We start from the raw sequence: 14448 nt of genomic DNA, 5'->3' as shown, positions 1-14448 counted from the left end.
ACGCCCCGCCCAGTTCTCGCGGTTGCGCCTGCGCGCCTCGGGCATCTCGGGAGGACGTGACGTAAGTTGCGATTCGAATCAATACAGGAAGCATGGCGCGACAGGTTGCCCAGGGCAACCGCCCCTGAACCGGATCTGCGGCCCTGAGGAGGCGGCTATGTGGGAATCTGGGGTAGTGACCCGGTTCAGTTTAAGGCGTGGGTCTTAGAGGACCACGCAAAACAGGTGCCCCCTGGGCAGACCCATCATCGCAATGAATGACGCAGTCAGACCCCCAGATAAGCGCAGGTGGGTGCGCTTTGCTGGTTGTGCAAACCCCACTGCCTGTTGAAACACATTTACTCACTCATTCATTCAATACCATATTACCGTCCTCTTGGGTGCTCCTCCAGATCCTCCAAGCAGGGAACTGAGAAATGTAGTATTTCCTGTGGTGTCAATAACCAAGGATGTCACAGTCATCAGCAATTGTAGCCCTCCAGTGTGAGCCAATGAACCTGAGGGAACTTGGGAAGGAGAAGAATATCTACCCTCTATCAGCGCTCAGACTACAGTCACTCCCTCTGGTGAGCCCAGAGGAACTCAGGGTGTGAAAACAGGATACGGTCCCCAGATAGCTGAGGTGCATATCAAAGGAATGATTTCACTGAGCCCAGACTCTAGCATCTTCTCATATAGAGAAAAGCACTAAATTTCTTAACTTGGGGTTAACCTGGTTTTCTTTAATTCACAAAATTACTTTGGACGTTCAGACTACTTGCCTTTTGTTGCAAAACTTCTATGTAACCTGACTCCTAAACACACACACACACACACACACACACACACCACTCTCCTCCAAGCAGTTCTCTCAGGGTTACTTGAGATGCTGCCTCCTGGACTTAAGTCCTAAAAATTTCCTCCAAATAAAACATAACTCTCAACCTTTAGGTCACTTGTATTTTTTTTTTTCAGTCGACAAAACAGATAAAAATCTCTGTTCAAAAAATGGGCAAAGGATCCAAATGGACGTTTCCCCAAAGAAAAGAAATAAATGGCCAACTCATGAAAAAAAATACTCACCACCTGCAGTACAGGGAGAAATGCAAATCAGATCACCAAACTACCACTTCAGGCTACTGGATGGCTGTGATTTAAAAAAAAAAATAAACCCCCCCCCCACCACCACTACTCAGGAAATAAAATGTTGGCAAAGGCATAGAACCCTCATAAATTGCTGGTGGGATTGTAAAATGGGGCAGCCACTGTGGGAACAGTTCAGCCAGTGCCCATAAAGTTATATGTAGAATTACCAGATGACCCAGCAAGTCCACTCCTAGAATTGGAGATCTGTGTGAAAATTAATAAACAGAAGCTTCATTTAAAATGGAGTTAGGGAGTTCCTTGGCAGTCCAGTAGTTAAGACTGTGTTTTCACTGCTGTGGCCACCTGGATTCAATGCCTCCTATAGTAGCTAAGATCCTGCAAACCAAAAAAAAAACCAGAGAAAAACAAGTCAGAAACCCAGAACTTTGCCTGCTTTCTTTGTTTCTTTTTGGCTGCACTGGTCTTCCTTCATTGCTGCCTATAGGCTTTCTCTAGTTGCGGTGAGCAGGGGCTACCTTTGTGGCAGTGCATTTTTTTTTTTCCCATTGCAGTGGCTTCTGTTGCAGAGCAGGGCTCTAGAGCTCAGGTTCAATAGCAGTGGCTCACAGGCTTAGTTGCCCCATGCCATATGAAATTTTCCTGGATCAGGGATCAAACCCAGGTCTCTTGTATTTTCAGGTATATTCTTAACCACTGGACCACCAGGGAAGTCCCAGAACAGCATTCTTAAATCTTATTGTAACTGAATATGAACCTGTGGAGCCTTCTAGGAACTAGGTCCTACCCCACCCCATGTCCTTCAACAGCCTCTTGTCCATAGAAAAACTTTAGACTCCTAGGTCTTCCCCGAATTCCAAAGGATAAATTTTATCAGTGAAAGTGAAAGTCGCTCAGTCATGTCCAACTGTTTGCAACCCCATGGTCTATGCAGTCCATGGAATTCTCCTGGCCAAAATATTGGAGTCTTTCCCTTCTCCAAGGGATCTCTAGTTCCCAACCTAGGGATCGAACCCAGGTCTCCCACATTGCAGGTGGATTCTTTACCAGCTGAGCCACAAGGGAAGCCCAAATTTTATCAGAGAAGTGAGAAAATGCAGAAAGAAAGGAAAACAGTCAAGCAACACAAAATAATATTAATTTAGACATTAAAGTCAAGGAAAGATATACTCAACTGAATGCAGAGTTCCAGAGAATAGCAAGGAGAAGTAAGAAGGCCTTCTTCAATGAACAATGCAAAGAATAGAGAAAAACAACAGAATGGAAGAGACTAGCAATCTCTTCACAAAAATTGAAGGTATCAAAGGAATATTTCATGCAAGGATGGGCATGATAAAGGACAGAAAGAGTAAGGACCTAACAGAGGCAGGAGAGATTAAGAAGAAGTGGTAAGAATACACAGAATTATACAAAAAAGATCTTAATGACCTGGACAACCACAATGGTGTGATCGCTCACCTAGAGCCAGACATCCTGGAGTGTGAAGTCAAGCAGGCCTTAGGAAGCATTACTACCAACAGACCTAGTGGAGGTGATAGAATTCCAGCTGAACTATTTCAAATTCAAAAAGATGATGCTGTTAAAGTGCTGCACTCAATATGTCAGCAAATTTAGAAAACCCAGCAGTGGCCACAGGACTGGAAAATGTTAGTTTTAATCCCAATTCCAAAGAAGGGCAGTGCTAAAGAATGTTCAAATTATCATACAAGTGCGCTTATTTCACATGCTAGTAAGGTTATGCTCAAAATCCTTCAAGCTAGGCTTCAGCTGTACTTGAATTGAGAACTTCTAGATGTACAAGCTGGGTTTAGAAAAGGCAGAGGAACCAGAGATCAAATTGCCAACATTTGATGGATGATAGAGAAAGCAAGGGAATTCCAGAAAAACATCTACTTTTGTTTCATTGACTACACAAAAGCTTTTGACTATGTGGATCACAACAAACTGTGGAAAATTCTGAAAGAGATGGGAATACCAGACCACCTTACCTGCCTCCTGAGAAATCTGTATGCAGGTCAAGAAGCAACAGTTAGAACCTTGCATGGAACAAAGGACTGGTTCAAAATTGGGAATTGAGTATGACAAGGCTGTGTATTGTCACCCTGCTTATTTAACTTCTATGCAGAGCACATGAAGCAAAATGCTGGGCTGGATGAGTTACAGTGTGGAATCAAGATTGCCAGGAGAAATATCAAAAACCTCAGATATGCAGATGATACCATTTTACTGGCAGAAAGCAGAAAGGAACTAAAGAGCCTCTTGATGAGGGGGGAAGAGGCGAGTAGAAAGCTGGTTTAAAACTCAGTATTCAAAAAACTAAGATCATGGCATCCGGTCCCATCACTTCATGGCAAATAGAAAGGATAACAGTGGAAGCAGTGACAGATTTTCTCTTCTTGGGCTCCAAAATCACTGCAGATGGTGACTGCAGGCATGAAATTAGAAGACTCATGCTTTTTGGAAGGAAAGCTATGACAAACCTAGACAGTGTATTAAAAAGCAGAGACATCACTTTGCCGACAAAGGTCTGTATAATCAAAGTTATGGTCTTTCCAATAGTCGTGTATGGATGTGAGTGAAAGTGAAAGTGCTGGTTGCTCAGCTGTGTGTGATTTTTTTGTAACCTCATGGACTGTAGCCTTCAAGGTTCCTCTGTCCATGGGATCTTCCAGGCAAGAATACTGGAGGGAGTTGCCATTTCCTACTCCAGGACAACTTTGGGAGGGGGCGTTATTTAACCTGCCACATTTTTGGTTTTGGCACTGTTTTGTATTATGATTGCAGTGGGCAGATACACAAATTTACACAGTGATAAATTTGTATAGAACTATATACCCACGGACCAATGAGTACAAGTAAAACTAGTGAAATCTGGATTAAGCTGGTATATTGTTGTCAATGCCAATGTTCAGTGACGATATTACACTAGCTTTGTATGTGTGTGTTCTCACGTCAGTACTTTAAATATTATGCACATCAAATTATGGTAAAAAGATGACTATGAACAAGATGCATTTGTGCTCAGTCACTTCAGTCGTGCTCAACTCTGCTCCTCCATTTGTGGGGTTCCCCAGGCAAGAATACTAGAGTGAGTAGCCATTCCCTCCTCCAGGGGATCTTCCTGACTCAGGGATCAAACCTGGGTCTCCTGTCTTAGCGGGCAGATTCTTTACCATCTGAGTCACCTGCTGCTACTGCTAAGTCGCTTCAGTCGTGTCCGACTCTGCTCGACTCCATAGACAGCAGCCCACCAGGCTCCCCCGTCCCTGGGATTCTCCAGGCAAGAACACTGGAGTGGGTTGCCATTTCCTTCTCCAATGCATGCAAGTGAAAAGTGAAAGTGAAGTCTCTCAGTCGTGTCTGACTCTTAGTGACCCCATGGACTGCAGCCCACCAGGCTCCCAGGTCCATGGGATTTTCCAGGCAAGAGTACTGGAGTGGGGTGCCATTGCCTTCTCCGTGAGTCACCTGGGAAGCCCCTTAAAACACAGCCCCTCTATTTCCATCAGCACCCGACTGCATTATAGCCGACCAAGTTTATCTCCAACCATCAAGTGGGGTTCTTCCAGTAGTTCACTTTGTGACAGGTCATTAAGAATATCTTCTTGAATCTGGACTTCCCTGGTAGTACAGTGGTTAAGAATCTGCCTGCCAACACAGGGGACATGGGTTCGATCCCTGCTCCGGGAAGATTCCACATGCTGCAGACCAACTAAGCCTGAGCACCACAAGAACCGAGCCCATGCCCTAGAGCCCGTGCTCAGCAATAAGAGAAGCCACGCGATGAGAAGCCCATACATAGCAACAAAGACCCACCACAATTAACATAAAAAAAATTTTTTTTAAGGGATATCTTCAAATCCAGTCATCTGATTGTTACCTCTCATAATATCCGGTGAAAGGTTTGAGCTTGGAGGAACTGGAAGATGCTGAGCCTGTGCTGCTTCGAATTCCATCTGCAATTTTAGTGGAACAAAGGGCCTCTGGATGTTTCTTAGTGTGGAAAAGTTCATTTTATCTTGGTTGGGCTGGAAAGTTTTTTCTGGCCATTCAAGAGGATAACCAGGCAAAAGTTCATTTTTTCACACAAGGAAAATCCTGTGGAAGAAGATCATGACTTTCAAAAAGTCCACTTGCTGGAAACTCAATAACTGGAATCCTGTCGTTTGGCTGAGATTCAAGTCCTCTGGCAGGAATCTTCCACTTCCTTGGGCATAGCCTCCTTGTGTATGTGTGTGTGTTTATTTATTTATTTATTTTCTTTTTGGCTGTGCTGGGTTTTTGTTGCTGTGCACAGGCTTTCTCTAGTTGCAACAAGTAGGGGCTACTTCAGGCTTGTCATTGTGAAGCGCAGGCTCTAGGTGGGCGGCTTCAGTCACTGCAGCACGCAGGCTCAGTAGCTGTGGCGCACCGGCTCAGTTGTCCTGTGGCATGTGGGATCATCCCGGACCAGGGATCAAACCCATGTCTCTCGCATTGCAAGGCAGATTCTTAACCACTGGACCACCAGGGAAGCCCTTCTGTGTGTGTTCTGCATGCAGTTACAGTCAGGAACAACTGGGTGAAGGGCACACTGCTATCTTCCGTATGATTTCTTACAGCTGCATACGACTCTGCAGTCATCTCAATGCAAATGTCTATTTTTAAAAAACTAAAAAAAAAAGAAAGTGACCACACCCTTCTGCTTGTGGGACCTTAGTTCCCTCACCAGGGATTGAATCCACAACTACTGAAGCCTGAGCGCCTGCAGCCTGTGCCCTGCAACAAGAGAAGCCACTGCAATGAGGGGTCCTCACACTGCAACAAAGAGTAGCCCCCGCTCACTGCAACTAGAGAAAGCCCAGGCAGCAACGAAGACTCAGTGCAGCCAAAAATAAAAATTAAAACAAAAAAAAGATAACCAACAAAGACCTACTATGTAGCACAGGGAACTATATTGAATATCTTGTAATGATCTGTAATGGAAAAGAATCTGAAAGAGAATATATATATGTATAACTGGAAAAAGAGCTATAGGTATATTCATACATACAAACGGACTTCCCTGGTGGCTCAGATGGTTAAGTATCCTCCTGCAATGCAGGAGACCTGGGTTTGATTCCTGGGTTGGGAAGTTGCCCTGGAGAAGGGAATGGCAACCCACTCCAGTATTCTTGCCAGGAGAATTCCATCCACAGAGGAGCTGGGTGGCATATAGTCCGTGGTGTCACAGAGTCAGACATGACTAAGCGACTAACTTAATTTTTAATACATCCAAATAACTGAATCACTTTGCTGTATACTGGAAACTAACACAACATTGTAAATCAACTGTACTTCAATTATTACAACAACAACAAAAAAAGGACCCTCAGAGCTGAAAGTGGGTTGGGTCCGACTCAGCACAGACTGCCCCCTGGTTATCAGTCTCCCCACAAACCTGCATGTTCAAGATTCCAAGTTCACAGAGGTACACAGGCCCAGCTTTTGGGCGTGGCATCCGTTATCTGCTTCCTTCAGCCCTGGGTCTATCTCCTCTCACTCCCAGAGCTTCCCTGGGGCTGCTCACACCCGGCATGCAGTCCCAAGCCTTCTGGAGTCAACACAGCGCCTGGCCCACGGGGCAGCTCAGTGTGTATATAAGCCCGAGCCACCCAACATGGTTGTTGATGGTGGCCCGCAAGCCAGGCAGGTCCGCTGTTAAGCCAGATCTCTGGGATCAGCTTTTGAACACGCAGGAGGACAATGGAAAAGTGCTATGTATTTATACACTACTGGGTATGAGATAGGACTTCCCTGGCAGCTCAGTGGTAAAGAATCCACCTGCCGTGCAGGAGCCACAGGAGATGTGGGTTCCATCCCTGGGTCAGGAAGATCTCCTGGAGGAGGGCATGGTAACCCACTCCAGTGTTCTTGCCTGGGACATCCCATGGACAGAGGAACCTGGAGGGCTATCGTTCATAGCGTCGAAAACAGTCAAACACGACTAAAGTGACTTAGCACACTAACACACGCCAGGGTTCAATCCCTGCTTCTCTGGGAACTAAGATCCCACAAGCCCCAGGGTACAACCAAAAAACAAAAGATAGGGCTTCCTTGGTGGCTCAGTGGTAAAGAATCTGCCTGCAATGCAGGAGACAGATTCGATCTCTGATCCAGGAAGATCCCACATGCCTCAGAGCAGCTAAGCCTGTGCGCCACATCCCCTGAAGCCCACAAGCCCCAGAGCCAGTGCTCCACAGGAGAAATCACCACAATGAGAAGTCTGCATACTCCAGCTAGAGAGTAGCCCCCACTCACCGCAACTAGAGAAAGCCCGAACAGCAAGGAAGACCCAGCATAGACAAAAATAAATAAATAAATTAGTTTTTTAATGTCTGTTTTTTTTTTTTAAAGATAACCAAAAAATATTTACTATACAGCACAGGGAGCTCTACTCAATATTTGTAATAATCTGTAAGGGAAAATAATCTTAAAAAGCATGAAAATATGCATATGTATCACTGAATCGCTTTGCTGTACACCTGAAGCTAACATAACATTGTAAATCAACTAGACTCCAATAAAACTTAAAAAATGAAAAGTAACAATTGGGATATCAGCTCCAAGAGGCCAGAGACTGCTCGTTCTCGGTGCCTGCCATGCAGCAGATAATAAATATTTGCAAAATGAATGACTGAATGTTTACATCAGCCATTGGCCTATCAAAGAGACTTCTCTGCTGTGCGTGGTATGTTGATGTTTTTCATTCACGGACCTCATGCTTGTTTGTTTGTTTTTGAATAAGTATTTATTTTTTATTTTATTTATTTATTTATAAATTTTGTTTTATTTATTTTTGACTGTGCTGGGTCTTCCTTGCTGTGCAGGTTTTTTTTTTTAGTTGCAGTGAGCGGCGGCTGCTCTCTAGTTGAGGTGCACGGGCTTCTCATTGCAATAACTTCTCTTGTTGCAGAGTGTGGGCTCCAGTTGTGACTTGCAGGATCTAGAGCAAAGCCTCAGCAATGTGGCTTAGTTGCTCCAGGGCATCTGGAATCCAACCCATCTCATGCACATGCAGGCAGATTCTTTACCACTAAGCCATGTGGGAAGCCCATATGTAATTTACATATCTAAGTCCATTTATCTAAATTGTGGTGTTCAAGGGGCAAAGGCTCAGGTGGTAAAGAATCTGCCTGCAATGCAGAAGACCCAGGTTCAGTCCCTGGGTTGGGAGGATCTCATAGAGAAAGGAACGGCAACCCACTCCAGTATTCTTGCCTGGAGAATCCCATGGACAGAGGAGCCTGGTGGGCTACAGTCCATGGGGTTGCAAAGAGTCAGAAACAACTCAGCAACTAACACTTTCACTTTTCAAGGGACATAGGAACGGGATAAGCCCAAAGGGCCTCAGAACAGGGGACAGAAAGTACCAGGCCCCTCTCGCCAATTTGTTTGCTCCCCAGCTATAAAAACAAGCAGACAATCCTTGTTCAGCGTTACCTCGCCCTGGCTCTCTGGAAGCTGGCCTCCTGCTCCAGTTGCGACTAATAAACTCTATTAAACTCTAATTAACTCTTAACTCTAATAAACTCTCTTTCCTTCTGTGTCTCGTCTGAAAATTTGTTTCCAACTCTCACATGACATAAATGAGAGCACATTATTGAGTCTGTGCCTTGCTTTCTTCGTTTTTTTTTTTTTTTTTTTAATTCAGTCCTGTATTTATTTACTTTTGGCTGTGCTGTGACTTCCTTGTTACGTGGGTTTTTCTCTAGTTGTGGTGATCGGGGGCTGCTCTCTAGTTGCAGTGCCTGGGATTCTCACTGCAGTGGCTGCTCTTGCTACAACGGGCTCTAGGGTCCTCCGGCTTCAGTAGTTGCGGTGCATTGGCTTAGCTGCCCCTCAGCATGTGAAATCTTCCCAGACCAAGGATCAAACCTGTGTCCGCTGCATTGGCAGGCGGATTCTCAACCACTGGACCACAAAGGAAGTCCTTCAGCATCTATTTTGTGCCAAGCATGGAATAGCAGTTGGGGATCCACTTAGTGAGTCAATGCATATTGACTCACAAGAGACACTATCAGGAATTTTGTGACCGGGCCATGACGGGAATATTTACACCCCAAGAATTGGCAAACACTGCAAATCAGGGTTTTAAATTATTTTTTCCAGGTTGTTCATTAACTGGCACACCATTGTATCTCATCATGGAGAACAAATTAGACATAAACCCCTGCTCTCATGGTGCTTATATACTAGTGTGTCCTAGTGGCGAAAGCAGTAAACAAAGCAATTAAGTAAAATGTACAGTAAAATATGGGCTTCCTGGGTGGCTCAGTGGGAAGAATCCACCTGCCAATGCAGGAGACCTGGGTTTGACCCCTGGGTTGGAAAGGTCCCCTGGAGGAGGGCATGGCAACCCACTCCAGTATTCTTGCCTGGAGAATCCCCATGGACAGAGGAGCCTGGCAGGCTACAGTCCATGGGGTCACAAAGAGTTGGACACGACTAAACTGAGTGAGCACCCACACACAGTAAAATATAGATGCTAGGGAGAAGAATAAATCAGGGGACTGGGTAAAGGACTGCAGAAAGTGAAAAGTGAAAGTGAAGTCGCTCAGTCGTGTCCGACTCTGCGACCAAGGGGATTGTAACCCACCAGGTTCCTCCATTTATGAGATTCTCCAGGCAAGAATACTGGAGTGGGTTGCCATTTCCTTCTCCAGGGGATCTTCCTGACCCAGGGATCGAACCCAGGTCTCCTGCATTGCAGGCAGACACTTTAACCTCTGAGCCACAATTTCAATCCAAGGACTGTAGCGGCTGAGGTAATTAAAATGCTCAGGTAGGCTTCCTGGAGGAAGTAACATTTCCGCGAAGGAGCAAACACTTGCACTTGAAAGAGTGAACAAAGGTGTTTGGTGGAACACGTCTTCCAGGCAGTTGGCACAGCATACACAAAGGCCTCGGGGCAGGACTGTGTCTGGTGTGTCGGAGGAACAGCGGGGAGGCCGTGTTTCTGGAGCAGAGTGGGCACGAGGGAGAGAGGGAGGAAAAGAGGGCTAGGAGAGGACGGGCAGGTCGTGCGAGGGCTGCAAGAGGACTCAAGCTTTTTACTCAGGGAGGTGGGAGCCCTGGAGGGCTGTGGGCAGAGGAAAGGCGGTGCCTGACTCAGGCGCTCACACGCTCCCTCTAGTGGCTGGTGCGGGGAAGACAGACTGTGGAGATGAGGATGAGAGCTGTCGCTGGTGCTCACAGGCGCCCTCAGGTGGCTTCCTCGGGGAGGACAGAATGTGGGGGAATGGAGAGAGGTTGGGTGGGGGTGTCCAGGGTGGAGGCCACTTTACTGGTCCAAGTGAGTGATGATGAGAACTGAACGCTGAGGGAGGCAGAGGAGGAAGTTAGTGGTGTTTTTTTTTTTTTTGCCATTTCAAATAATGTGGAAATGAATGTTTTTTTCACTTTTTTTTTTACTCTTAGTGAAATTCCTCAAAATGGATTTGCAGACTCAAAGATTCCTCATTAAATAGTTAAAAACACTTTTCAAATATTTAAGGATGAAATGCTGAAACATGGAGACTAGAAATTGTGCTCATTTCCCCCACCACCTATTTTTCGAACAGTTTATAATGAAACCTTTCAAGTACACAGAAAAATTGAAAGACTTTTACAATGAATTGTCATATGCCTACTGTCCACTTTCTCAATGAACACTTTGCTATTTTTCCCTATTCTGTATTTATCCATCCTTTTATCCATTCATCAGTATATCTCACTTTTTAATGCATCTCCAAACAAGTTGCATACGTCACATCCATTAGGATGGCTACTATCAAAAATAAAATAACAAGACTTCCTGTTTGCCAAAAGTTTTACTTTCCTTTTAGGTTCAAAGGATTCCTTAAGAAAAGAAACCACTTGTCAAACACACAATAAACAATTCCGATATTTAATAGAGGATTATTTGATTTAATTTCAAGATGCAGCCATTAAAAAAGGGAAATAGAGGGCTTTGCTGGTGGCTCAGTGGTAAAGAATCTGTCTGCCAATGCAGGGGACATGATTCAATCCCTGATCTTGGAAGATCCCACATGCCTCGGAGCAACTAAACTTGTCCACCGTAGCTCTCTAGAGCCCAGGAACTGCAGCTACTGATGCCTGTATGCCTAGAGCTCTGCAACAAGAGAAGTCATTGCAATGAGAAGCCTGAGTACCACAACAAAGAGTAGTCCCTGCTCACTGCAACTAGAGAAAGCCCATGCAAAAACAGCAAAGACCCAGGGCAGCCAGAAATAAGTAAATAATTTTTTTTTTTTTCAAAGAAAGGAAATAGAAACAACAGAGAAAAGTAACAGCACACACATCACCAGATTCGGCTGACCAACGTCCAAACTTGAACAGCGTTAGGAAGTCCCTTGTTAACAGGATAGGTCCCAGGTGGTGGGTCCAACCAACTGGTGAGATTTCAAATTGCAGTTTCAGGCACATCCACTTCTAATCCCAGGCAGAAAATGATATCATCATCAGTTTGAGTGCAAAATTTTAGCTCCAGTTTTTCTTTGAACTTTTGCAATGCTGTTTGTTTCACCTCGTGAGTCATAGACTTCTTAAACCCCAGGGGGTTGACCAGATCCTCAGAAGCTTAAGAGATTCCAGGACTCACTTCCTTTCTTATCTAAAGTGCTGTCTGGCTTGCTGTGCTTGCAGGAAGGGACAGAATCCCAGCAGTGTCTAGGCAGGTCAGAAGCAGGTCAGAGGCCTGCTCCCCTGCTTCTGAAGTCTGAACAGGACTTCCTCCATTTTAATTTCCCTAACACTTCCCTGGTGGTCCAGTGGTTGCAACTTTGCCTTCCAATTCAGAGGGTATGGACAATTCAGAGGGTATGGGTTTGATTCCTGAGAAAGAAAGATGCCAGATGCCTCTTAGCCAAAAAAAAAAAAAAAGAACCCAGAACATAAAATGGAAGCAATATTGTAACAAATTCAATGAAGATTTAAAAAATGGTGTACATAAAAAAACAAAAACAAAAACAAAAAACAACACCAAAAAAAAAAAAAAACCCCAGAAAATAACAAGGGTTTCTATGAGAAAGTGGAAGAATTGGAATCCTTGTTTGTTGCTGGTGGGAACATAAGATGGTGCAGCTACAGACAACAGTTCAGCAGTTCCTCAAATAGTTAAACATAGAACTACTATATAATCTAGAAATTCCACTCTTGGGTATATGCCCAGAAGATTTGAAAATAGGCAATCAAAGAGGTACACCTCTTTGTACACCAATGTTCATAGCAGCATTATTTACAATAGCCAAAAGGTGGAAACAATCCAAATGTCCACTGATGAATGAATAGATAAACAAATTGTGGTCCACTCATGCAATAGGAAGGAAATTTAAAAAGGAAGGAAGTTCTGACACATGCTACAGTGTGGATGAACTCTGAGGATAACTATGCTCAGTGAAATAAACTGGGCACAAAAGGACAAATATTGTTTGATCCCACTTGCTAAGGTTCTGAGAGTAGTCAAATTCATAGAGAGAAAATATGCTAGAGGTTACCAAGGTCTGAGGTCATTGTGAATAATGCTGTGATGAACATGGGTGTACAATTATGGAGTCCCTGCTTTCAATTCTCTCTAGGAGTGGAATTGTTGGATCACATGCAGGAGATCCTGGTTCGATTCCTGGATCAGGAAGATCTGTTGGAGAAAGGATAGGCTACTCACTCCAGTATTCTTGGGCTTCCCTGGTGGCTCAGGATGGTAAAGAATCTACCTGCAATGTGGGAGACCTGGGTTTGATCCCTGGAGAAGGGAACGGCTACCCATTTCAGTATTCTGGCCTGGAGAATTCCATGGACAGAGGAGCCTGGCGGGCTACAGCTCATGGGGGCCGCAAAGAGGCAAGAGACTGACACGACTGAGCGGCTTTCACTTTTTTGATGCTAATTTTATGTTTAACTTTTTGAGGAACTACTCTTTTGACATAATCCCTTACAAGCTCTCTTTGAGGCAGCATCCTGGAGACAAAGCGGTAAAATGAATGAAGTGACTGAATTCCAACTCTATTTCATATTTCAGAAGTAGAGTTAACTGGATGGTTAGTATAGGGAAGTTAATAGTGCTTGCTTCTTGGAAGAAAAGCTGTAACAAACCTAGGCAGTATATTAAAAAGCAGAGACATTACTTCACCGCCAAAGTCAGTCTAGTCAAAGCTATGATTTTTCCAGTAGTCATGTATAGATGTGAGAGTTGGATCATAAAGAAAGCTGAGTGCTAAAGAACTGATGCTTTTGAACTGTGGTGTTGGAGAAGACTCTTGAGAGTCCCTTGGACTGCAAGGAGATCCAACCAGTCCATCCTAAAGGAAATCAGTCCTGAATATTCATTGGAAGGACTGATGCTGAAGCTGAAGCTCCAATTCTTTGGCCAGCTGATGCAAAGAACTGATTCATTGGAAAAGATCTTGATGCTGGGAAAGATTGAAGGCAGGAGAAGGGGAGAACAGAGAATGAGATGGTTGATGGCATCACTAAACGGATGGACATGAGTTTTAGCAAGCTCTGGGAGCTGGTGATGGACAGGTAAGCCTGGCATGCTGCAGTCCATGGGATCACAGAGTCCCAAACGACTGAGTGACTGAACTGAAGTGGATGGTTCATGGTGGCTCCATTCACTTTAGGTGTCAAAACCTTGTGCTTATCCTGATCGGAACTCTTCCAAATGCCATATGCAATCCAGCTGCAAATCCTGTTTGTTCCACCTTCAAAATTAACTCAGAATCTGAATACTTCTCTCTGCCTCCACCATCCCTTCTGTCTGTTTTCTTTTTTGGTGGGGAGGAGCGCCATACAGCATGTAGGATCTTAGTTCCCTAACCAGGAAGCAGACCTGTGCCCCCTGCACTGGGAGTGTGTCTTAATCATGGGACCATCAGGGAAGTCCCATAAAGTGTTTGTTAAATGAATAAATAAGTGAATGAATAAATGACTAGGTCAAGTCCTTTTTTTTCATTCCTTCCTATCTTGAGAAACCTATATGCAGGTCAGGAAGCAACAGTTAGAACTGGACATGGAACAACAGACTGGTTCCAAATAGGAAAAGGAGTATGTCGAGGCTGTATATTGTCACCCTGCTTACTTAACTTCTATGCAGAGTACATCATGAGAAACACTGGGCTGGAAGAAGCACAAGCTGGAATCAAGATTCTCAGGAGAAATATCAATAACCTCAGATATGCAGATGACACCACCCTTATGGCAGAAAGTGAAGAGGGACTAAAAAGCCACTTGATGAAAGTGAAAAAGTTGGCTTAAAGCTCAACATTCAGAAAACGAAGATCATGGCATCTAGTCCCATCACTTCATGGGAAATAGATGGGGAAACAGTGGAAACAGTGTCAGACTTTA

At 44.5% G+C, this 14448-nt stretch overlaps 1 protein-coding gene across 1 annotated transcript in view; it reads right to left on the bottom strand.

Moving 5' to 3' along the window:
* Nucleotides 1-4604: 4604 nt before the first annotated feature.
* LOC104979890 overlaps nucleotides 4605-14448 on the bottom strand; it is a 13610-nt gene continuing 3766 nt past the window's right edge. Inside the window, 3 exon segments of the mRNA XM_010828441.1 lie at nucleotides 4605-4704; nucleotides 4933-5165; nucleotides 5167-5269. Of these exon segments, the coding sequence (XP_010826743.1) occupies nucleotides 4605-4704; nucleotides 4933-5165; nucleotides 5167-5269 (436 nt within the window).

Source organism: Bison bison, unplaced genomic scaffold (genome assembly GCF_000754665.1).
Source record: "Bison bison bison isolate TAMUID 2011002044 unplaced genomic scaffold, Bison_UMD1.0 scf7180017864492, whole genome shotgun sequence".
NCBI classification, from domain to species: domain Eukaryota; kingdom Metazoa; phylum Chordata; class Mammalia; order Artiodactyla; family Bovidae; genus Bison; species Bison bison.
The sequence above is the reverse complement of the archived record's forward strand: the minus strand, read 5'-3'. Positions and strand labels throughout refer to the sequence as shown.